General features: G+C 40.8%; 1 protein-coding gene and 1 long non-coding RNA gene across 6 annotated transcripts; one reads left to right on the top strand and one right to left on the bottom strand.

The window, feature by feature from the left end:
• The first annotated feature begins 1,991 nt into the window (after window positions 1–1,991).
• On the top strand, window positions 1,992–15,570 carry RWDD3 (RWD domain containing 3). Of its 5 annotated transcripts, XM_038541253.1 has the most exons (5): window positions 1,992–2,105; window positions 9,661–10,148; window positions 12,498–12,613; window positions 12,712–12,848; window positions 15,427–15,570. In XM_038541253.1, exons 1-4 carry the CDS (start codon window positions 2,021–2,023, stop codon window positions 12,824–12,826), a joined length of 804 nt encoding a protein of 267 aa, XP_038397181.1. In that variant the 5' UTR covers window positions 1,992–2,020; the 3' UTR covers window positions 12,827–12,848; window positions 15,427–15,570. The 5 variants fall into 5 exon arrangements, with proteins under 5 accessions (XP_038397181.1, XP_038397179.1, XP_038397183.1 ...); XM_038541251.1 differs by lacking the exon at window positions 15,427–15,570 and having other exon boundaries at window positions 12,712–13,206; XM_038541254.1 differs by lacking the exon at window positions 15,427–15,570 and having other exon boundaries at window positions 1,994–2,105; window positions 9,667–10,148; window positions 12,712–13,206.
• Window positions 14,350–22,641, bottom strand: LOC111096380. Its single transcript, XR_005361185.1, has 3 exons — window positions 21,925–22,641; window positions 19,791–19,921; window positions 14,350–15,095 (listed from the first exon to the last, which is right to left on the bottom strand). It is a non-coding gene; the product is annotated as an uncharacterized LOC111096380 (long non-coding RNA).
• Between the last annotated feature and the right edge of the window lie 1,993 nt (window positions 22,642–24,634).

The following is a 24,634-nucleotide window of genomic DNA, read 5'->3' as shown; positions in this document are numbered from 1 at the left end:
TAAACTTTTGTCTTTCCAATTTTGTGCACAGCAGTGCTCTTAATTACTTGGGGTCACTGAAATCCCATGGCATCCTGAGAAAAGCATTTTTCCTGCAGTCTATCTGGTTAGATTGCCTATCTGGTTTTTCAGAAGCCAGCATGTTTTCCTTCTTAAAAATCCCTCTTTAGGGACAGTGGGAATGATGTTGAGGATGGTAACATGGATTCAGGATCTTTACATTTATTTATTTATTTTTAAAGATGTTATTTATTTATTCATGAGAGACATAGAGAGAGGCAGAGACACAGGCAGAGGGAGAAGCAGGAGAAGCAGGTTCACCACTGGGGAGCCTGATGCAGGACTTGATCCTAGGACTGTGGGATCACGACCTGAGTGTAAGGCAGACGCTCAACCACTGAGCCACCTAGGAATCCCTGGATTCAGGATCTTAAAATCAGCCTTTCAAAAAGAAAAAAAAAATTTATTTATTCATAGAGACACAGAGAGAGAGAGAGGCAGAGGGAGAAGCAGGCTCCATGCTGGGAGCCCGACATGGGACTCGATCCCAGGTCTCCAGGATCACACCCGGGGCTGCAAGCGGCACTAAACTGCTGAGCCACCCAGGCTGCCCAAAATCAGCCCTTTTAGATGTGACTTCTGTAGGTCAATGACAGGAGTCACTGTGTAGCCATCTAAGTTTTCTCATTTATCTAACAAACTTTTTCCTGATACAAAGAAAAATTGTGGGACCTCGAGGAGCTAGACCAGTACTTCTTGGGGCTGCAAAATTTTAAATTGTTACGTAGAAAAACAAAAGGACAAGCCAAACATGCTGACTGATAGGACTATCACAGAGGATCATTGTAATCTTGTTCACTAAATCAAAGCTGGAACAGAATGGATGGATAATTCTGTTACCCTATTGATGGATGTTGCTCAAATTCTTAGATGGAAGCACTGGATTCAAGGACGATCCTTCCATTATTAAGCTTTGAGAGTCCCACTGTTTTGTATGCATCGAATGTCACAAAATGGGTAATATTGAAAAGCTGGAGTTTGCTGCCTTTACACCCTTGCATCCTCAAAGGCCAAAGAGTTTGGGCTGTCGGCAGGGGACAAACGGGGAAGATCAAGACTTTGCTCCCAGCACCCTGGCGCACAGCTCCCCACAAGACCCCAGTAACGTCCTTAGAACGGCAGGACCTGCAGGTCTCTGCTTTTGCTGGGTCAGGAGCAAGAAGTCCCAGAGATCCGGCTCGGGTCCGAGTCCCAGCGCCAGTAACAGCTCGGGGTGCTCCACATTGCGAGAGTCACTCCCAGCTTCACCAAGGACAGGGCGTCTCCTGCCCCGTTAACTGCGAGGTCCCCAACACCTAGGTCAGTTCTGAGCTGGGCCTCGGCTCACTTCCTCACGGGTCACTCTCCTGCTTGTTTCCTCTTCCTAGCCCGCAGGTTCCTTTCGCGCAGTCTGTCCTCCACCCCCGGGGGGGGGGGGGGGGGATGTGGGGGAGGATGTGTGTGTGGGGAGGAGGTGGGGGGGCAGGGGGAGAAGGTGGGGGGAGGAGGTGGGGGGGCGGGGGGAGGAGGTGGGGGGGCAAGGCCAAGATCCGGCGGGAATGGTGCGTTCAAAGCCTGCGCTAAGGTTAGGAGGTTTCAGACTTTGCAGCGAGCCTCCTTGTTCGGTCAGAAAGCAAACGGGTGCGCTGCACGGTCGCCTCCGGCCTCCGGGAAAAGTCTCCCCAAAGAGATGGAGCCTGGCGTCCAGAGTCAGCAAGCAGGAGCTCCTGGAAGGACGTCTGGAGCCTCCGTCCCCTCTGGGCCCGGCGCGCCGGGGAGACTCGGGGCACCCCCTAGTGGCCGCCGGGCCGCGCCGCTCCGGGCGGGTTGGGGAGAAGGCGGCGGCGGCAGGGGCGGGGCATCGGGGCGGGGCGGGGGCGGGGCATCGAGGCGGTGGGCGGGGCATCGAGGCGGTGGGCGGGGCGCCGGGGGCGGGGCGCCGGGGGCGGGGCACCGGGGCGGCGGCGGCGGCGGGGCGGCCATGGCGGAGCCCGCGCGGGAGGAGCTCTCGGCCCTGGCCGCGATTTTCTGCGGGCCGGACGAGTGGGAAGTGCTGAGCCGCTCAGGTGACTGCCCCGCGCCGCAGGGCCCGGGCGTCCTTCCCCTCGGCGCCCGGGACTGGGCGGACTGCAGGTCCACGACGGGAGCCCTCCTCCCACGCTCGCGGGGGGCGCGCGGCGGGGCCGGGCCGCGGGAGGCGGCGGGAGAGCGAGGCGACCGGGCGGGGCGGGGGGGCGGCCTGCTGCTCCCGGAGCCCCGCCCCGCCCCCCCGCGGCCGTGATGCCTGCAGGGCGCACCGTGCACAGCGGCCTGCCCGCCCCCCCGGTTGGAACCCAGCCGCCCCGAGTTGCGTTTCGCCCTCCGTAGCTCGGCCGGGCGCCCTCTGTAGGTGTGTCCGGGGCGCGGTTCTCGGTCTCCGAGGGCGGCGCCCCCGCGAGTCACGGGCCCAGCACCCCGCTCCGCTCCGCTCCCGGGACCGTGCGTCTGCGGTCGGCGCGGCGCCCGCGGCGAGCCTCTGCTCCGTGACGTTTCCGGGGGGCTGCGCCTCTGGCGTCCTCTGCTCCGCCGAAAGGCCCTTGAGCTCCCGGGTCCGGATGCCCCGCAAACGCCCGTGCCCTCTAGGGGCTTACCGTCTAGCGGGCTTCTTTTGGCTCTTTTTTCAATGATAGTTAAAAGGTATTCTGGCCCTGCCTGTGACTTCCAGTAAGTAAAAACCAGGACTGCAGGTGATGGAAAAACGTGCGGTGATGCAGATAATTTTCCATTTTCACTTAGTTCTTAAATATATTATGTAAACTTTTTGCAACGGGATTTAGCCTTTTGTTATTTTATTTATTTATTTATTATTTATTCATGAGAGACAGAGACACAGGCAGAGGGAGAAGCAGGCTCCACGCAGGGAGCCCGACGTGGGACTCGATCTCGGGTCTCCAGGATCGCGCCCTGGGCTGAAGGCCGCGCTAACCACTGGACCACCCGGGGCTGCCCTACCCTTACGTTATGTTTCAGCAACTATTGAAATTGCCTTTTGACCATCCGTTGGTTGACCTTTAAGAAAATAGTCTAAAAAATGTTCTGGGTGTTGTGAGAAAACTGTCTAGGACTTAGGTGGGTTTCATGGTATCATTTGGTTGCTTATTCACACAGGAAGCCAGATTTGGACCTTTTCATTGGTTCTTTCTTGCATCACCTGTGGTCATGTGACCACTGTTTTGTTCCAGACACTGCCAGCCAGTTCCAGTAATGGAGCTGTTTCTTTTTCACTGCCTAGCCTGTCAAATTGCCCTTGACAATCCATAGGAAAGAATTTATTTTTAGTGTTTTCTTGTCACCCCTCTTCTGATTGGATAGCATTCATAATTCTTCATCATCTTATTCACTGTCTCCATGTCTTTCTTTACTGATAATTACTTCTGCCTGAAGGCAGGCTATTTGGGAGATCATCAGTTTTTCTAAATTCTTTCATAACGGCTCAATTGGAATGTCTCGGAAAATTGCGTGATTTCCCATTACACCTTAAAGAGGACGGAGTGGTAGTGAGCTGGGTCAGGAGTACATCGCTCAGCCTAAGATACTACTGAGGGGTCAGAGAAAAACCTAAACAAGTAACCCTAGAAAGAAAGAGAGCAGTTTCTTAATAGGGAGAACACTGTGGACCCTTTATCTGCTGTTAAATTGAGCGTGACTTTCAAGCCATGCCTCCTAATTAATTTAATTCAGCGTTCTGGCATCAATAAGTAATTGAATTATAAAAGAATTCAGTGTAACAACTTAGGACATTTTGTTGCTGAAAGGTTCATTGGAGAATAGAACAATTCAGTGATTGAAATAGGGTTGTTTGATGTTCACAACTGGGAATTAAGGGTAAGGTAAGGCCTTCTTTAATAGACCACAATAAACATACAGTGGGCTACTGGCTGCCATTCTCTGGGTCACTGTCGGCCTGGGGTGGAGGATAGGAAATTGATACCAGAACATTCTTAACACCATCAGTTCCTTTCTGGCCTCCCCACAAATAATGCATCTCCTTGTTCCTCCTGGAATCAGGAGAATATTGTGGGATATTGTGGGTTGGATTGTATTTCTGGTTTGAGGTTGCCCAGGAAGGGTTAGGCTGCCTGCCCAAAGGTCAGCTATTAAGGCCATAAGATTGAAGAGGCTGACTAATTAGAATCAGAGTTGGGCTAATTTGTGCTGGGAACTAAGCACATGGCCTCTTTACAATGGTTATAGTAAGCTTATAGTAAGAGGCATCCAGTATAACTGTCTCTTATGGGTACAAATTATGCAACCCCCCACACTGCTATCTACTAGGAAAGGCTGTGGGGTAGACCAAATCCAAAATATTTTACCCCCCCTCATACAGTGCAGTCAGGCCAGGTGCCAGGTTTAATGAGGTCACCTTCCATGTACCTGATACTTCATATGTATCTTACTTGATGAGGAGTACTCTTAGCTTTGTTTTATAGAGAAGTTAACAGATGCTCAGGCTGGTTAAGTAACCACCAGGAACAGAATGTATGGACCTTTGTACTGTATCATACTCCTTGATAGAGATGGGGCTGTTGTGTGAGGAAAAGAATTCTTAGCAAGGATAACACTTGTGAAAGAGCATTAATGATCACTCAGAGAAAGGAGATGGGTATCACCCAACTTATATTCAGAGTAATTCTGAAGGGGAGTGTGTGGACATGCTTACATATGCACACCTATCAGATGAAATTGATATTGTTATAAATCCTCACTTCCTTGATGAGGAAGTTGGGGGGGGGGGTGTCACAGGTTATATTGCTGTAGTCAGTGCTCATTATCTGTGGAGTTGTATTTCTGGAAATTATCTTGCAGATCAAAAAGTTGTAAAATGGAAGGCATATAAGACTAAATATCATATAGTGTGTTTGCACAGTAGCTTCAGAGTGAGTTTTTGTATTCTGCTAACACTCATGTTCAGATTGGATTGGGCCCTCTTGCAAAATCAATCATGACTGTCACCCACTGACCCCTCTAAATCTGCTCAGCTCTGTTTCCTGCTGATTGTCAGTACTGTGCTCACCTGTGTAAAACCAATTCAGCCTTGAACTTGACTTCTAACGGATCGAATTGTCACTTTTTGCTTTACTTATTTTTAGTTTTCCTTTTGCTTTTTTTCCTCTAACCGCATTTTAAACACATATAAAAATCCAGCCATAACATAGAAACCAGCATGAGTGGATGCATACTAATGGTGAGCTGCCCGGGAGCAAGAGGAAAGAAAGCCCTATGCAAAAAAGTACAAGAGGGGATTGGGGCTTCTTCATGATTTTTTGAGCAAAGGCTTACTCTGATGATATCTAAACATTGCGAAAAACAAAACACAGAAAGCCCTAAAAAACAACAAAAAACCCAAAACCCAAACAAAACCCAAAAACACACAAGTAAAAGGAAAGTCCGTTGTATATGGTTTCTTAATGGATGCTAAATGAATCTTGAAGAATATGTTCTATTAAATTGTTTACATTTTCCAATATCTTCTGTTAATTGGAGAGCATTTATTAAGTTCCTCTTGTGTGACCATGAAGTAGGGGAAATCCTTAAAAATAACATTGCTGTGGAATTGGGGGTTCAGTTCAGTTTTTCTAGTTTGAATTTTTGTTGTGTGGAGTGTGGTTAAGTGTGTAATTTCTTTCATATACTTGCAAGGAAGAATAAGGTTTGAAACCTATTTTAGTTAGTGTTTTATTTATGAGTTTAATGCACTTATTATAAGGCAGAGTGACTTAAAAAAAAAAAAAAAAAAACAACTAGGGAATTTATATGTGAATTTCAACCAGAAGCAAGATCTTTTGGTAAGATCTTTAGATTAAAATAATCTTGGAACTTATGAAATTTTAGTTTTCTAGGGCAAACAAGTTTTCTGGGGCTTAGATGTTTATTGACAAAGATGAATTTGTTAAGCTTAATGAGTTTTTTGAGGTCGGCGGGGGTGGGCAAAGATTAGCATTAGATTTAGAGCATGATTACTTTTGTTAATCACTCTTTCTAAGCCAATAATCTTAAAGCAGATAGAGGCAACTTTGTTTTTTTTGTGTGTGTGTGTGTTTTTTTTAATGAAAAAATCAGATTGACAGTGCATGTGGTTACATGAAAAATTCTGATGTGAGAAAGAGCCAGTTTAGTTGCATGTACAAACTAAGGCAGATATGAAATGGAAGCGTAATATACATACTTCTAGAGTTTTAGGGAGAAAATGAGTTTTTAAAAGAATGTATAGTTTTATTACCACATTAAATATCAGCAGAATGGGGTACGTTATTAGGCTTTTCATTTTCCTATAGAAATAGCATTATTTTTTGTAACGTTAGTTTGTAGCCTGTGTGTGTGTGTGTGTGTTGTGAAGGGGCAGAGAATCACTGTCTCGAAGACCAATTAGGAAGAATGTTAATCCTTCCCAATTCTTGAAAGAATCAAAGCAATTTTTCTTCTAAACATATAACTAATAATTTTGCAATTTTATTTTTTTTTAATTTTTATTTATTTATGATAGTCGCACAGAGAGAGAGAGAGAGAGAGAGGGGCAGAGACATAGGCAGAGGGAGAAGCAGGCTCCATGCACCGGGAGCCCAATGTGGGACTCGATCCCGGGTCTCCAGGATTGCGCCCTGGGCCAAAGGCAGGCGCCAAACCACTGCGCCACCCAGGGATCCCTAATTTTGCAATTTTCTAAGGCAAAAGTAAGGATCTCCCATTGATTTTTCTTTCTCTCTCTCTCTCTCTTTTTTTTTTTTTTTTTTTTTTTTTTTTTGAGAGAGAGTGCAAGTGTGAGGGAAGGGAAAGGGAGAATGAGAATCCCAAGCAGGCTCCATACCCAGCATGAAGCCCAATGGGGAACTTGATCTCACCACCCCGAGATGATGACTTGAGCCAAAATACAGAGCTGGACACCCAACCAACTGAGCCACCCATGTGCCCCTCTCCCTTGTTTTCTATTTGTAGACTAGGACCAGAAAATTACTAAGAGAGAAAAATGATAATTGGCAAGAAATTGAAAGCCAGCTCAATAGCCTTTTCATACTTTCTCCCTGGACTGCCTGTTTCTGTCAGCTCGTTATCTGCACTGGGGAGGACCAGGTGGATACTTGAATGGCAGAGACTGGAAAACACTGTGGGTTTCAGGGTTTTGATCAGAAAGGGAGTCTTGCTTGAAGGGAAAAGTTTCCACTGTATTAGTTTCCTGTGGCTGCTATATCCAATTTCCAAAAATGTGGTGGCCTAAAATAACATGTATTTTCTCTCTTGTAGTCCTGAAGGTCAGAAACCTGAAATTGGTTCCACTGGGCTGAAAGCCAGTGGTCAGCAAGGCTGTGTTGCCCCTGGGGGCTCTGGGGGAGAATCTACTTCTTTGCCTTTTCCAGCTTCTAGAGCTGCATTTCTTGCACCCTTTTGCTCATGGTCCTTCTCTGTCTTCAAAGCTTGCAGCATAGCTTCTGACTTCAGAGATTACATTACTTTTTGTAGCACAGTCTCCCTCTGCCTTGCTCTTATAAGGACACTTGTGATTACATTTAGGGCCCATCTCAGAATCATTAACCTAATCACATCTGCAAAAGGCCCTTTTGCTGTGTTCTGGGGATTAGGACATCGTTGGGCCTTTATTTAGCTTACCACAGGTAGCAAGGACTTGTGCACCTGTGAGCCCCATAGTTACAAACTAGCTCTCAGAGCTGTAGAGCCATAAAATTGAAGTTTCTTATAACTTGTAAAATTGTTTCTTGGCTGTTATCTAAAAAGAAAATTGAGATATTCCAGTGGTGAAGAAAATAGTTCATTTGTTTCAGCCATAATACTTCTGATCTGAAAGTACCAGAAAATAAGTTCAAAGTACCATGGGAATCTCATAAGACAGATTTTAAAGAGGTGATGTTTGTTGAATGATGAATGTATAACAATACATTGGAGAAAGTGGGCTCCCTAAAGGATTTTTGGAGAGTTTATTCAGCCTAATGGTCATACGTTGTCTGTAGGTATATTTCTAATGCCCATTTCACAGTGAAATGTACTAATCTAACTTACATATAGGGGCCCTGTTTAATAATAAAATATTTTAAAAAATAAGGAACTGGATAGAAGAAAGAAGGGTTTTGAGAAACATGATGGATTGTAGAGGAGTGCACTAAGTAAGTTAGGTTTGGAAAATTTTTCTTTATACAGTACCCATTTTACTTCTGTAAACACATTTCAGTTGTATCATGTTAATATGGCCTTTAAAGTATGATGGTCACTGTGTTTCTGGATGGTGTCTTAAAATAGTGCTTTGCAGCTGATACTGAAGAGTCTGTTAAAAACACAACAACAAAAACCTCCTTTTCATAGCAGATGTGTTTGGTCCTGTGTGAATCAATGTCTGTAAGAACAGCTTTTATATAAATGGAATCAGATGGCTAGAAAGCCATTTTAATGTTCTGTTTGGTTCTTTCAAGGGGGACACATTCAGGTTCCAGTTGTTGAGGCTGTTGAGCAGCAATCCAGGTATGAAAATGAGAAAGGTTTGCCTGCCTCTCTTGTGAAGGAGAATGGAACAAGGGCTTGTGGAGAAAGAAGTAGGGGTAGAGAGAGGCAAGTTAGCTTCAAAGAGATTCGTCTGCACCCAGTTCTGTTCTACTCTGCTCTTCTGATCTGTGTGCTTCTGCCCCCTGCAGAATGAATCAGCCTGACGTTTTATCAACTTTTTGAAAAGTGGGGTGAAGTGGTGTGGAACACATCAGAGGGGTGAAGTCGAGCAAATCTGAAAGAGAGCAGTGTTTCATCTCCTATCCTGTGTGTGCTTTCCCCCTCCTCCTCATGGAGCCAGAAAGGGCTGAATTGATGTCAGCCCCATTTTAGTTCATCTTGTTACCTTCATGTTACACTGATACTAATATATTTGAAGTAGAAAAGAGTGGGGCCAGGCAGTTACTGTCTCATGCACAGTCATCAGTTTCTCTGGCCCTGCAATCACACAGCATTCCAGTGTTTGCTTTGACTTGGATTTGCCACAAAATGACCTTCCTTAGATGTACTGTATAACTTTTAATTACTGATTGTATTTTTTGCAACACTCTGAACATTATTGTGAGTTCATTAAGAGTTTCCAGAATTAGAACTAAGTGTGGGTAGAAAAAAATTTTGTGATGAGAAATCGAGGGTCCCTGGGTGGGTTAGTCGGTTGTCTACCTTCAACTCAGGTCATGATCCCAGAGTCCTGGGATTGAACCCCTCGTTGAGCTTCCTGCTCAATAGGGAGTCTGCTTCTCCCTCTGCTCCTCACCCAGCTTGTGCTCTCTCTCTTGTTCTCTCTTTCAAGTAAATAAATAAAATCTTGAGAGAGAGAGAGAGAAAGCCTTCTGGTAAACCTGAATAGAAATGGGGCAAAAGTGCAAATGCTAAAGAAGCCCTGAGTGCTGGTATTTAGAAGCCCATGAATATGGGTAAGATTGAAGGAGATCTGTAAATCACGGCTCTCTTGGTATTATGTGTCTATTTGTAAGATATCTCCAGTTTTGTCATGAATCCTAAATTTTCATTGAAAACAAAAATCTTAACTTCTTGGTGTGCCATTCAAACTGAATTATGTATAGCTAATCATTATTTTTCGATGCTTTCCAGAAACAGATGGGACGGTATTCAGAATTCTCACAAAAGCCGAAGGACTTACGGGTGCGGATGTCCCTTTAGAATTGGTGTTCCATTTGCCGGTCAATTACCCTTCGTGTCTACCTGGTATCTCAGTTCACTCCAAACACTTGACCCGGGCCCAGTCCATGACTGTGAAAGAGAAATTACTTAAGCAAGCAGAGAACCTTTTGTCGGAACCTATGATTCACGAGTTGGTTCTTTGGATTCAGCAGAATCTCAGGCACATCCTCAACCAACTAGAAACTGGAAGTGGCAGTGAAAAGTGTACTTTTGCAACAGGCATGACCGTGGATGATGGACTGTGGATAACTCTTTTGCATTTAGATCACATGAGAGCAAAGACCAAGTATGTCAAAACTGTTGAGAAGTGGGCTTCCGATTTAAAGCTGACAGGAAGACTGATGTTCATGGGTAAAATAATACTGATTTTACTGCAAGGAGACAGAAGCAATATCAAGGTGCCAAAAATTTTAACATTGAATATGAATTTGGCTATTTTCTGTAAAATGGTGTGTCTATAAGTGTGTTTTGTGACCATGGGACAAATTAATCATTAAGATGTTAATGGATCTCTATTTTTTAAAGAATGTCTCTAACTTCTAATTATGACTACAAACCTGCAAAGCTTGAAGAATAAGTGGATATTTAAAAAATTATTCCACGTGATGAAAGTGATAGATCATAAGAAAATCTCTGTGGTGCATGAATGTTTGTTTCTGTAATTAGCTTTGAGCCTCAACTTTATAAATGTGCACTAAAAGTTCGTGCATATTTAGATTTTATTCCTCAAGAACAGCAAAGTATATCTTTTTATGAGTAGTATGTAAAAGTTTTAACTTTTTGTCAGTTAAAAACACATTCTGATGCTTTAATTTGGCTTCCATAATACCTGGAAAGAGGAGCTGGTTCCCCCTAACCAGGATTTAGTGTTAGTGGAAGTAGCATCATTAAGGCTGTCAGCTTGTCACCTCCTACCTAACTTTTGCTTTCCACCTGACTTGTCTCAGCAGCTGCTTTCAAAATCATCATCTTCAGATTCTCCAAGTTTGCATTCTCCACTCATCTAACCTGTTTTCTGTGGGACCAGACGAGGAAAGCTGCTTATTATATTTTAAATCTTGAAAGCACTACAAATCACTTAATAGGTTTTATGCTTTCAGATGGGTTGGGTCAAGAATACTTACAATTGAATTTATTCAAAACAGATTTAGCTTGCACAACCTATAATCTGAAAGATTTGTAGAATAACTAGCTTTTTCAGGATGGGCGCTTATCACAATACTTATTTGGCATTTGGTTAACCAGCTTAGTGTTGGGGTTATAGCTCTAGATGCCACAAATAATTGAAGTTTAAATCTTAGTTTGAGGTCTGACCAAAGTACCAGATATGCAAGGTGATTTATAGCGTATGTATAAAACTTGACATTTCGGGTAAACTACTGGCTAACAAAATGAATACAAATTAATTTCCTTGTTCATATTTCCCTGAAAGGCTCAGACTTTTCTTTAGGCCAGCTCAGGAATGGTAGGCTAAGTGCAGCTGTTTTGCAGATGTTGTTACTCAGATTGGATCCATCAGTTAATTAACAAGTATTTATTCATATGACTAGAACTTTGCTAATGTAGAGAAATTATACTTTTTATTTTTATTTATTTTATTTTTTAAAAATTTATTTATTCATAAAGACACAGAGAAAGAGAGAGGCAGAGGGAGAAGCAGGCTCCATGCAGGAAGCCCGATGTGGGTCTCGATCCCGGGACTCCAGGATCACGCCCTGGGCTGAAGGCAGATGCTCAACCGCTGAGCCACCCAGGCATCCCGAAATTACACTTTTTAAAGAGTTTTTTAAAAAAAGATTTTATTTATTTATTCATGAGAGACACAGAGAGAGAAGCAGAAGCATAGGCAGAGGGAGAAGCAGGCTCCCTGTGGAAAACCCAATGCAGGACTTTATCCCAGGACCCCCGGATCATGCCCTGAGCCAAAGGCAGATGCTCAACCACTGAGCGACCCAGGCATCCCTAATGTGTTTTCTTTTTTATGAGCTTTCCCTAAAATACTATTTAATGTAAATATCTTGGTTAGATTTTTAAAGATTGTATATCAGGATTGAGAATTGGAGGTACAAATTATAGATACCATCCAATTTGAATGGTAAGTGCTGTGTGCCTATTATCTTTTTTCAGGCACAGAAATAGTAATAATACTGCCAGTAGATGTACTATTTTTTTTTAAGATTTTTATTCATTTATTCATGAGAGACACAGAGAGAGAGGCAGAGACACAGGCAGAGGGAGAAGCAGGCTACATGCAAGGAGCCCGATGTGGAACTCGATCCTAGGACTCCAGGATCACGCCCTGGGCCGAAGGCAAGAGCCAAACCACTGAGCTACCCAGGGATCCCCTGGCTGTACTATTAATTGTGCCATAGCACTCTGTGCCAGCCTGTCCTCTGAGTGCTTTGCATGTATTAACTCATTTAATCATCACAGCTTCCCATAAGGTGGGTGCCGTTCTGAGTACTGTTTTATGGATTAGGTTCCTGAGGCACAGAGGGCTTAGATAACCAGCCTGGAATCAGATTCAGGAGGCCACGCAGTCCAGATTTAAACCTGTGTAGTTTGATGGCCTCCTTCAACTAGCACATTCTTCTGCCTAGAATAGAAAGACACTGTAGCCCTCTTCCTGCTTGATTCAGAGAGTACTCCAGGCAGGAAAATAACCCTGCAGGCCCATGGCTCCTTTAAAACTAGGACTTGGAGATTCAGAGTAAGATATGTATTTAATGTACTGATTTATCATTTAGGAGTACCTGATTCTTCAGAAAACCTCCAAAGTAGATGTGGACTCAAGTGGAAAGAAATGCAAAGAGAAAATGATTAGTGTACTGTTTGAAACAAAAGTACAGACAGAACACAAAAGGTATAATTTAGTACGATTGCAGATGGAAAAGTAACTGAATCGATAATTATACTCTGACAAATCTAGGCATATTCATGAGTTTCTCTTGTATAATGCAGGTTTCTGGCATTTGAAGTCAAAGAGTATTCATCGTTGGATGAGTTACAAAAGGAATTTGAAACTGCAGGACTTAAGAAGCTTTTCTCCGAATTTGTTCTCGGGCTGGTAAAATGAAATGGAAGACAGGAATCTTTTAGTAAGACAGCAGTGGTTTTTTATTTTGTTTTGTTTTGTGTTTTACATTGGATTTTGGGAATGGCTAATTGAAATCCTTGTAAGGGAACAATTTTAAAGTTTCTCTGAAGCAAAATAATAGACACCGTTCTAACTTTGGGAACAAAGCCCCATTTTGTTTATGGACTATTAAACAGTAAAAACACCCAAGTATCCTAATTTTTGCCAGTAAAGGCTAGGTTCAATAGAAGGAGCGTTATTTGAAAGATAAATATAAAATGATGATGGTAAATGAGCTCTTGTGATTATATAGAGGATTTGTTTGGAACTGTGCAATTTTCTGGCCAATTTTCTTGTAATTAAATGAATTTTTTTAAAGATTTGTTTTCATGTTTACTTTTTTCATGTTTATATTTTTAGCTTTTGATCACGATTTTCCTCCATTCAGCTTATTATGTCTAATGTTTTAAGTTGAATGTTAAGAAAAATACAACACTGATTTCTTTGTGAAAGTGCATCAACTGTTAGTTTAAATACAAACCAAAAAAGTTCTATAGAACTTGATTTTTGGTCACTTTCTTTGGGGTCAGCTATAGGACTAGAGAGCTAATTTAAATAATAATACTTATAATAATAAATATTTATTATTATAAATATAATTTTTAAATTATTATTGTGGGAGGGACACAGAGGGAGAGGGAGAGAAAGAATCCTAAAGCAGGCTTCATGCCTAGCGTTTGTTTTTTTTTTTTTTATAATGAATAAATTTATTGTCTTACAAAAATCATTGTCTAGAAATATGGGAATACAAGAAAAAAGATATTTGCAGTCAGGTGTCTGGTGGTCAACAGCCAGTACAATTCATAAAGGGGGAAAACCAAAGATTCCAAACCCACGTGACAAATTCTTCCTAACAAGTGTTAAAGCTTTTAACCCAAAAGGTTTGTGTTTTCAAGCACATTGCAAAGGATCAAGGATTTATAATTAACACTGATTCATTGTCACTGAATGTTTATAGTACCACTTCGACTAGAGAGGTACATGATACGAAGCACAGTTGAATTTGTTACAGAGGGGCTTGATGTTACTACTAATATCATGATCTGAGCCGAAATCGAGTCAGATGCTTAACCAACTGAGCCACCAGGTTCCCCTTAAAATAATTTTTGGAAAAACTTATCTTCTGATTTTACAAGGGAAGAAATGTTTTACATAAAATGAACTTGACTTGTTGGATGGAGGAAATGATATAGAGATTACTATTTTTTCTTTCTTTTTTTTATTTGAGAGAGAGAGAGTGAGCACAAATGGGGAGGAGGGGCAGAGGGAGAGGAAGAAGCATTCTCCCCGCTGAGCAGGGAACCTGATGTGGGGCTCCATCCCAGGACCCTGGGATCATGATCTGAGCCAAAGGCAGATGCATAACCGACTGAGCCACCCAGAGACCCTTAGATACTATTTTTTATTTCTTAGGAAATATGTTGAAGTATGATATCTTAAAATATATTTATTACAACCTAAGGAAGAAAGAAGCCATAAAATAAAAGCTTGTATTACAATCTGTAACAAAAATGTAAGGAGACATTTATGTTTGAGAAAGGGTATTTGTGTTCATAAAATCAATTGTGCTTCCAAAATAAAGGGCCAAGTGATGGAGGAAAGGCTATGCAAATCGCTTTCACTGCATCTATGAAGTACAATGAGGTCATTATAAAATCATAACTGATGGGAGACATAAGTGAGGAAATGTTGCAGCATGCTGGTAGTGTTTCTTGACTGTGCTGCTCTGGGGCCACAGTGGCTCAATCTGATTGTCTCACTTTCAGGCACCCTTATAATTTAATTATATCTACCTATTGATCATTTTATGGGGTTCTACTGAGGGAGATTTTTGGTTCATTTTACCTCATTCCAGAGTGTTAATGATTTTTTTCTTGGAGAACTGATAAATGAAGTTGGGTTGTTCTATGGGAATAGCATATGGCAAGGAGAATCTAGGCTACTAGTATGCTAAACTGAAAATAGGCTTGAAAATTTGGGGCTGGTCATTATTACCATTTCATTTAATTTACTAAACAGGGAGATTAAAAATTATTGCCATCAAGGCTGTAACAGTAGAAAAGAAGGAGGAGGCTGATCTGAATTTTATCACAACAGAACTGCTAGTCCTTTATTTATTTTATCTTGAATCTTCTCTGCTCAGATGTTTTCCACAGCATACTTTGTGGTTCTCCTCCAAACTTTCATCTTCAGATTTGATCCTGTACCCCTAGAGAAAAACTTGAATCAGGCAAAATTGAATGTTGGTAGTGACTTTCTCCAAATTAATTAAATTTCTGTTTGCTAAAATTATGTTTAAAAAGTATTGTTATGATTACTTTCTTGGATGAATACATCTGAGTCTTTCACAAATATACATATCAATGCAAAACTAAACTTGACAGAGACTTACATAAATTTAATTTGACCATCTCTGAATAAAAGATAATTTAAAATTATCAAAAAGTCTGTAAGAGTCTCTTTGGTATTTTATTAACTTTAGAGGGAGAGAATTGTTTTCATTGATATTTTTGCTTCAAACTCTCATGGTTTCTTTTCAGCTTGAGGAACTTATGAAAAGATAACTAGAACTTCTGGAAGATAGAAGAGGTGAGGCCAAAGGCTGGGACTCCTGAAGGATTATCATAAGAGTAAGACCGAAGTGTAAATAAACTAATTGTCCTAATACTACAGCTAAATGTTGATGATTCTGTTAGGTCCAGGAAGTCTTAAACTTTGATTTTGGATTAAGGTAATCCATAATTCTAATGCCCCCATATCCTCCACATCTTTGGAGGAAGGTAACATTATTCTAGGTGTCAAATTTTATCTGTGAGTAATTTTAAAATTCAATATCAAGCGAATAATCAGATATAATTGGACTCATGAAGAGAAGATACTATCAGTAAGAAACAACAGAAACAATAGACAATAGAAACAGACCCATGAGGACTCTACATGCTGAAATTATTAGACCTAGATCATGAAACAGTTATGCTTAGTATGTTTCAGTAGATAAAAGCCAAACTTGGAGCTGTTATTAGAAACTGTAAGAGGTGACATGGTATACTTATATTTGCAAAACAACAAAACAAAAAACAGAGATTCTGAAACTGAAAAATATAAAAATTAAAGGGATGGTTAATTACTTAAAGTCCATTTAGGAAATCAGAAACCAGCAAAGGTATTTCAGTGAATTTAATGCAGGAATTGGTTAGAAGGCTGGAAAAGCAAAAGGGAAAACGAATGACACTGTATGACAGGAAAACAAAAAAAAAGAGGGATGGGTGATTTCCTTAGAGTTCAGAAATTGCCAAAAGTATGTACCTGTTGCTGCACTTTAAAAACTGTTGTAATTGGTCCCAGATCTGCTAAAATGATACTCCCTGGACCAGAGCTAAAACTGTTTATAGGTACTATCCCTGGGCTGTTGAAGTTGCCACTTGCTACCACTGTAGCAAATACCAGCAACTATCACATCACAGTGCTGGAATCTGTGCTGTCTTCAGATTTCTCAGCAGTTACTCCTATTGACCAAACCCAACAGGAATTCAGCTGGCAAAGAAGTGTGGGAAATGTAGTTTGAATATTCCAACCCAGAAGAACCACAGAATATAGAAGGATGGGTGTGTGTGTGTGTGAAGTGAGAGGGGAAACACTTGAGTGCCTGTAGCAAGTAACCAGCACAATTTTCCCTTTTAGCTATTAAACATTCTCATATACTCCCTACTCATATTTAACTTTCTGTACAACTATAATTTTATGCTTTCATCTATGCAGATTTAACTATCTTTTTGTGTGCAAAGAGATTTTCACCTTTTTCCCCCAAAGGGGAAAAATAAAGTCCCATCAGTTATTATTATACACACTGCTAGTTCAGTCACAAATCCCACCTGAATAGTCTGTAACCTGAAATGAAACCATAAAAGTGTGCCAACACCAACATCTCCTATATGACTTGAGGGAAGGAAAGGGATGGACTTAAGGGAAGAGGGAAGAAGAAATAGTTAATATATACAAAGATATACAGAACATGCAATGAATAAAATTTTCATGTGTACTTTGGTACTTATTTCTATGCCTGACCATAAAGCTGCAGCTGATATTTATAACTTCTTCTTCTACTCCATTTTTCTTTGCTCATGGTCAGTACTTTCACTGGTTAAGGCTCTCTACCTACTAGGGTAGCCAAAGCTTCATTCTGGAAAGATCTAAGTCCTCAATAGTTGAGTTGCTTATTAATTTTGACTATTGGTCAAGAAATATTAAGAGGCAACCCAGAGAATTCCTGGACTCCTAACATAGTTCTTGTTGACCTCATTGTGTATCAGTAAGCCAATTTTGCTGTAATTATCTGGATCAATCACCACAGCCATTATGGGAACCTCTTTCTTTGCTTTTGGTTTAGTGTCATGAGGAGCCTAATATATGCAAGTGTCAGTCAACTTCTAATTCATTTGAATCATTTTGTGTGCCCTGGTAGAAATATTCTTTTCAGGGGAACTAAGACTGCCAAACCAGTATAGCCCAAGTTTACATAAATGAGAATAAAAAAAAATCCGTGAGTGGATTGTTAAATATAATATGGACAGAAATCCATCCTCTTGTTTCCTTGATTTCTAGACCCTTGTATTCTGGTAGTGGGAGAAACACATCTTGTATTGATCACTGATTCAAAGTACTTCTTTATCTTGTATGATAGCACTTCAGCCTTTCAAAATCTTGTCTCCCAGCTGGCCAAATAACTGAGTCTTTTGTAGATGATTATTCTATCAAGCAAGCCACTTCTGGGTGATTTGGTACATGGAAAGACCTATGAATTTCATAGTCACAAGCCCATTGCTACATTTCTTTTGTAGTGAAATGAATTTCTCATTGTGCTCTCACAATGTCTATAATACTGTGATTGGTAGTATTACAGGAAGGGACTTCTGATTCATATCCAAGATAAGTATTTTTTTTTTTAAACTCTATGGAGCATTTTATTTAGAGGGAGGTGGTTTTTTGTTTAATTTTATTTATTTATTTATGATAGTCAGAGAGAGAGAGAGAGAGAGAGAGGCAGAGACACAGGCAGAGGGATAAGCAGGCTCCATGCACCAGGAGCCCGATGTGGGATTTGATCCTGGGTCTCCAGGATCGCGCCCCAGGCCAAAGGCAGGCGCCAAACCACTGCGCCACCCAGGGATCCCCAAGATAAGTATTTTTATGAAGACAAATTGCTGGCCCTTCCAGTAGAGAAGAGGTCCAACGTGATTAGCCACTAGGCAGCTAGTATCTCCTAGGAAATGAGGCCCTACTGGTGATTCAGCATTGATCTCTGTTCGTAGCAGGTTAGGCACTCAACAGTGATAACAGCAAGGTCAATATTGGTAAGAGAAATTTTGTGTTGCTGAGCCCATGTATAGCTTCTATCCCTGCTGCCATATTTGCTTTGTAGAAGAACCCACTGAGCAACCACTGGGATGCTTAGGGAAAGAGGGTAACTGATGTCTATAGGATGAGTCAGCCTGTCCATTTGATCAATGAAGGCTTTCTCCACAGTGGTTGCCCTTTGATAAACATCACATGGGACACAAATATCCTCATATTTTGTGCTTGTCCTGAGGGGTCCATTCACATGTCTCTGCTTCAGATCTTGTCATTAGTCTTCTGATCTCATTCTTTCAAAGTGACTGAGTCCCTGGCCAATTCATTAGCCACTGCCCATGAAACACTGTAGATCTACACCATGGACATTTCCTTACCTAGACAAAGCAGACAACCAGAAGTACTGCTCAAAGTTCTGCCCCCTGAAAAGATTTTTTTTCACTTTCACCTTTCAGAGACACTCTAGACTGGAATGGTAATTGCTGAAGCATGTTGTGATGAACCAACTATATACCAGGCCTGAGTTCTTTCTTTCTCTGTTAACAAGTTATAGGTACTCCCCATGACAGGAAGAAGAAGCTGTGCAGTAGTTGCTAGAGGCATCTGAGCCACTGGATCATGTAGCTTGCCTGTGCCTTCAGGATCTGCTTCAGCTTGATCTTGTACAGGTCACTTCATTGTACATACTAAATTTAGGATTTCGTGGATGAAATAATACCCAGTTCATGCTATAGTCAATGAGCACAGTTAAGTGTTCAGTCTCATCTAAGATCCAGGAGTAAGGTAGGAGTTCTTTTTCAAGGGAAAGGTAATTATACATAAAAGAGAGCATGGCTTTGATTTAAAACCCTAAGTTACACTGTGCTTGTGAGGGGCTGTATATGGCATCACCACAGGCCATAATTATGTTGAGCTTCATTGGGTCTTCTGGGTTGCAAAGTCCATGTAAGTAAAGCAGCTTGTACTGTAGTTTGGATCTATAACCTTTTCTTGCTCTGGGACCCACTCAAAACAGGCAATTCCAAGGGTTATTCATCCAATGGGGCAGAAAATCACATTCCAATGCAAAATATATTGCCTCCAGAATCCAAAGATGCCTAAGAAGCATTATACTTTAATGGTAGAAGTACAGGGGGAGGCAACTTGGGATATCCTGGGATATACCTGGAAACACTGGAGCCCTAAAAACCTCATCATGCTGTTGGGCTTCTGAATTTTTATGGGTTTTTATCTCCTTCTTTTTGATAAGGTACTTAGAGCACTGACTACTTTATTTTCACCAGGTCTCATTAGCATGCTCAGAGGGATGTTAAAATGAATGAAGTCCTTGAATACCAACTTATGGTATCAGTAAAATATAGTCATGAAGTGAAAGTGTCAGGCTGTACTTGGTATAGGCAAAACCAAACTGCTTCTAGTAGGCTTTACAAACTGATATCGAGAAAAAGCATTTACCAGAACCAGAGCTGGATACCAAGTACCCAGGGCTATGTTGAGTTGCTGCAGGATAAGACCACATCTGGAATAACAATTATAATTGGAGTCAATTACCTACCTGAATTTGATATTCTACAGCCATTCTCTGAGACCCATCTGCCTCTGCCAAGCCCAATCGGTGAGTTAAATGGGATGTTATAGGAATCGCACTTGGAAAGGACAGAACATGGTCCTGGAACAATTGAGTACCTATATGGAGAAAAAGAAAATTAAATTTTGCTCCTACTTAACATCATAACCAAGATTAATTCCAGATGGATTAGAGACCAAAATGTGAACAGCGAAAATATTTTAGAAGAAAACACGGAAGCATATTTTCTTGATGTTCAGATCATGGTGTTAAACAGGACACAGAAACAACATCTTGATGGGAAAGATTGGTAAATTGGACTCATTAAAATAAAACACTACTGTTCATCATTAAAGCTATCATTAAAGATAACAGAAAGGCAAGCCACAGAATGGGCAAAGGCCTTTAACATTTAATTGATACAGGTCTCATTTTCATAATATTGATAAGAAATACAACCCGATAGAATGGGCAAAAGAATCTTGAATAGGTACTTCATAACCAAAATTATCCAAATGGATCAAAAAGTATGCAAAAGTGCTCAATGTCATTAGTAATCAGGGGAAATGCAAATTAAAACCATAATGATACCACTTGGCACCTACTAGAAGAGCTAAAACTTAAAAGATGGATAATAACAAGAGTGGACAAAGAAGTGAAGCAATGTGAACACTGACACACCTTTGGCAGGAGTATAAATTGACCTGACTACTTTGAACAAACAGCTTGATATAATCTAGATAAACTGACAATTCCATATCCCAGCATTTCTGCTCATAGATATATACTTCACAGAAACATGCTCATAAATGTGTGAGGTTACCCATACAAGAATGTCCATAATAATATCATTTTTAATAGCCCAAATGAAGCAATTCAAACATCCATTAACACAGAATGGATAAGTAAGTTGTGGTATACTCATGCAATGGAACACAATAGAGCAAACTAAGTGAATGAAGTATAACCATGTAGAACAACATGGATTCATTTTTAAAAAGCAATGTTGCACAAATGAAGTAAACAAAAGAATATGTGCCATATGACTTTAAAAGTTCAAAAGCAGGCTAATGACAGTTACAGATGCATACTGAAAGACAAACAAAGCAGTGGTTATAATAGAAGTCAGCATGACAGTCACCTATAGGGGGAAACCATGGGATTGTGGTTGGCGTTGCACCTAAAGGTTTTTTTTTTGTTGTTATTTTTGCAGGGGGAGATGGCTGTGTTTTACTTCCTGACCAGGTGCTCATTTCTCAGACATTTCATTATAGTAATTCATTAGGCTCTACACTTACTTTATTGTATATTTCTATATTTTTTCTTCTGTAAAAGTAGGCTTACTTTTTAAAAAAATGCCAGAGTTCTTACAATATTTTTAGTAAATAAGAAAAATATTGAAAGTACTTCTTAGATCTTTGTAATTAGTAGCAATTTCTCCAATCTTAAAGCTTGGCTCAGCCACATACAAAATTTGGAAGGTAGGTACAGAAGGATAGGCTATTTTAAGTAGAGTCGTTAGGGAAATCTCTAAGGGGATGGCATTTGAAGCAATATTGAATGAAAGCGACCAAACCTGGGAAAAGTAGGCAGAGAATTCCAGGCAGCAAGAATTCTAAGTGAAGAACCCCTGAGGCCTGAAGGCACACAGACTGTTTGAAATGGATTCAACTGAGTGGAGATTGATTCTGAGACAGAAGCGGTACATCTCCCTGTCTTAGCATGCCCAATGATCTCTGTCTTCAGTTATGCTAACTTTATGAGACTTATTAGGCTTGTTAGCATTATTTTTGACCCCTTAATAAGGTATTTTCCACTTATTTTTATACAAAAGGGAAAATACAACATGCAAATACTTGTACAAAGAGAGCTACATAACTTGAAGATATTAACGATTTTGAAATTGGGGTACGATAGCTTAATTTGTCTGTCATTTGGTGCACCACTATCTGAAATTGATAAATGATAAATGAAAAAATTGCTACTAATCAAGTTTCACTACTATACTGCATAGGGCAGAAAAATGAATTTGAAATAAACAGATTAAAACTAGGTGCAATCCCCTCATATCATGAAAAGCAGACAAAAACATCTAAAGATTGCAAAACTGCCAGTGACTTACAAAAATGATCCAGGAACAAGAAAAGTTGGGGAGTGAACTCTTCATTTTTGATCACTTTGTCGTTTCAGCTAATCTAATGCCTAAGTCAGTTTGCTTTCCACCGTTTGGTTTTGGACTAGGTTGCTTTTTTCCAAACAACCTGCATCATAGTTTTAATTTCTTCAGATCACCTGGAGTGATGTTTCTTTATTCCTTCCGTTCCTCTTGGATTAGTCAGGGTTCTCCAGAGAAACAGAGCCAACTCCTTATTTTAAGGAGTTGGAGGCTGGCAAACTCAAAATTTGTGGAATGGGACAGCAGGCTGGAGTCTCAGTAAGGGCGGATGTTGTCATTTACGTCGAAGGCTGTCAGTGTGAAGCCGTGGCGCAGAGCCAGTGATGCAGCTGCAGTCCGCAGGCAGGCCGCTGGCCGAGCCCTCTCTTGCTTGGGGGAGGTCCTTCTTTTGTTCTATTCACATTTTCAACTGATTGGATGAGGTCCACCCACATTATAAGGAGCAATCTGCTTTCCCAAAGTCCACTGATTTAAATGCAAACCTCACCCTGAAACACCCTCACAGGACCATCCAGAATGATGTTTGGCCAAATACGCGAACAACATGGCTCAGCCAAGTTGACACATAGGATTAGCCATCACACTTCTCAAGAAGCCATCCGTAGCTTTGCTTTCAGAGGCAAGGAATGTGGCTTTCAGTTCGTAGCCGCTTACCCCACTCTGGTGTCTTCTTACCATATACCAAAGCTACAAAACATTAAAGACTGAAAGAATCTGTAATAACATTGGTAAGAAAGATACCATTTACAAAACAAGTTAACAACTTGACAAACTGTACTTTTCTTTGGCCTGAATAGCTCCTCTTGAGTCAGAACTGACCCCAGTAATAAATTCCACAAAAAGCTACATTTCTACCAGCCTAGGAGTATAAAAAATGTAGACTCAAAGATGTGTATTGATTTTTTTAAAAATGTGAACTCACCTGTTTTGGGACAGCTTTCTAGAGCTCTAAACTTGTGTTTGCTCAGTTCATTGCTATAAAGTGTTATTAGAAGGGAATTCTAGAGTGGTACTCCTTTCTATGTGAACTCCAACCTAGTTTTTTTTTTTTTCCTGATGTGTCTGACAATCCTGTTTTTCCATCACTGAGGAACTGTTAGCCTCTGCTAATCTTCAGCAATAGACCGTACATGCAAGCAGGAAAGCTATGCTGTAAAGTGGTAGTGATTTCCAGATTTCCATGCATGGAGTTTTTCACTTCATTACTTGGGAATTTTATCCATTTGTGTATCTTCTCTCTGTAGCCGTGGTTCAAGTTTACACCTCAGGTCCTGGCTCTGCTCCTGAACTCTACACACCTGTTTCTAACTGCCTGATATTACAACCTAAATGTCCTGCCAACATCTTAAATCCACTAGGATTAAAACAAATGATCCCTTTTTGTTCTTGTTGATATTGTTACCAAAACTGTCACTTGACTCCCAGGATTAATCTTGGATTTTCCATTGACTTTTTCCTCACTTCTTTGTATCCAAATAGCTGCCAAGTCTAGTTCCTACTGAATCTTATATTCTCATATCTTTTCCATTTTCATGGACACACTGTATGCCAGGTTCTTATTTTTTCTGGTGAGGACTATTGGAAGTCTCCAACCTAATATTCTCATCTCTGTTCTCCCCCTGACCCATCCTATGTATTAATAATCCTTCATATAAAACTTAGGGTCAGATGTGTTTCAGATTGCAGATTTTTCATTTCAGTTGTTGGAGTTTTAGAAAGGTAGGTAATGTGGAGAAGATACTTTATATTACAGAGTCCCCTAATGGATACTGGGGCAATGTCCTGTAGTCAGATCTTGTTTTTCTTCAGTGAAATATATGGATATTCACCTTAAGTAGGTAAATAAAAAATATAAGTGATCTTGTATTGTTCAAGTTAAACTTTAACACCAAATGAGTTCAAATAAGATTGGCTTTTGCCTCCAAATAAAGTATCAAAAAGGAACCAAAACAATGTCCTACACTTTTTATTTTTAGAACTTTTGCTTTTGGAATTATGGAAAAGGCCTGGTAGATCTGGAACTAGATAAATCTTCCTCAAATAACACTATCATTCCTGTTTCTCACTGGGTTAGTTGTAAACTCTTCACTCTGCTATTTCAAATGCCTTCTCAGTTTGACCACAAAGCATTGTTGCCTGGTTTTATCTTTTACATATCCTTTTGACCTACCTAAACTGGTTAAATACTTCTTTTTTTTCCCCTTCTGCATATACTCAGGTTCATCCTTCTTCCTGAAATGTTCTTTCTTGTTTTCCATTCTTCTGCCAACTATCTATTGATCTGTTTTTCTGTTTTCAGAATGTTTCTTTCTATAAATGGTTTGATCCCCATTCTGGGATCAGTAATTGTTCTTTGGTCTAAATTCTTTTAGCCAGCTTCAATTTTTCCATATGTGAAATGAGAATAATCCTACTTCTTTTTTTTTTTAAAGATTTTATTTATTTATTCATAGACACACAGAGAGAGGCAGAGACACAGGCAGAGGGAGAAACAGGCTCCATGCAGGGAGCCCGATGTGGGACTCGATCCCAGGTCTTCCAGGATCACACCCCAGGCTGCAGGCGGTGCCAAACCGCTGAGCCACCGGGGCTGCCCAATAATCCTACTTCTGTACCCCTTAGACTTGTCAGTGGATTAAATAATGTTACAAACGCA

The sequence above is a fragment of the Canis lupus genome, chromosome 6 (assembly GCF_011100685.1).
Source record: "Canis lupus familiaris isolate Mischka breed German Shepherd chromosome 6, alternate assembly UU_Cfam_GSD_1.0, whole genome shotgun sequence".
In the NCBI taxonomy this organism is placed as follows: domain Eukaryota; kingdom Metazoa; phylum Chordata; class Mammalia; order Carnivora; family Canidae; genus Canis; species Canis lupus.
The sequence above is the reverse complement of the archived record's forward strand: the minus strand, read 5'-3'. Positions and strand labels throughout refer to the sequence as shown.

Bases quoted from the DNA above. Each gene is read 5' to 3' on its own strand.
- RWDD3 (XM_038541253.1), top strand. From the start codon at position 2,021: ATGGCGGAGCCCGCGCGGGAGGAGCTCTCGGCCCTGGCCGCGATTTTC. The intron at 2,106-9,660 runs GTGACTGCCCCG...GATGCTTTCCAG, and splicing joins GGAAGTGCTGAGCCGCTCAG to AAACAGATGGGACGGTATTC. The intron at 10,149-12,497 runs GTGCCAAAAATT...TTTATCATTTAG, and splicing joins GAGACAGAAGCAATATCAAG to GAGTACCTGATTCTTCAGAA.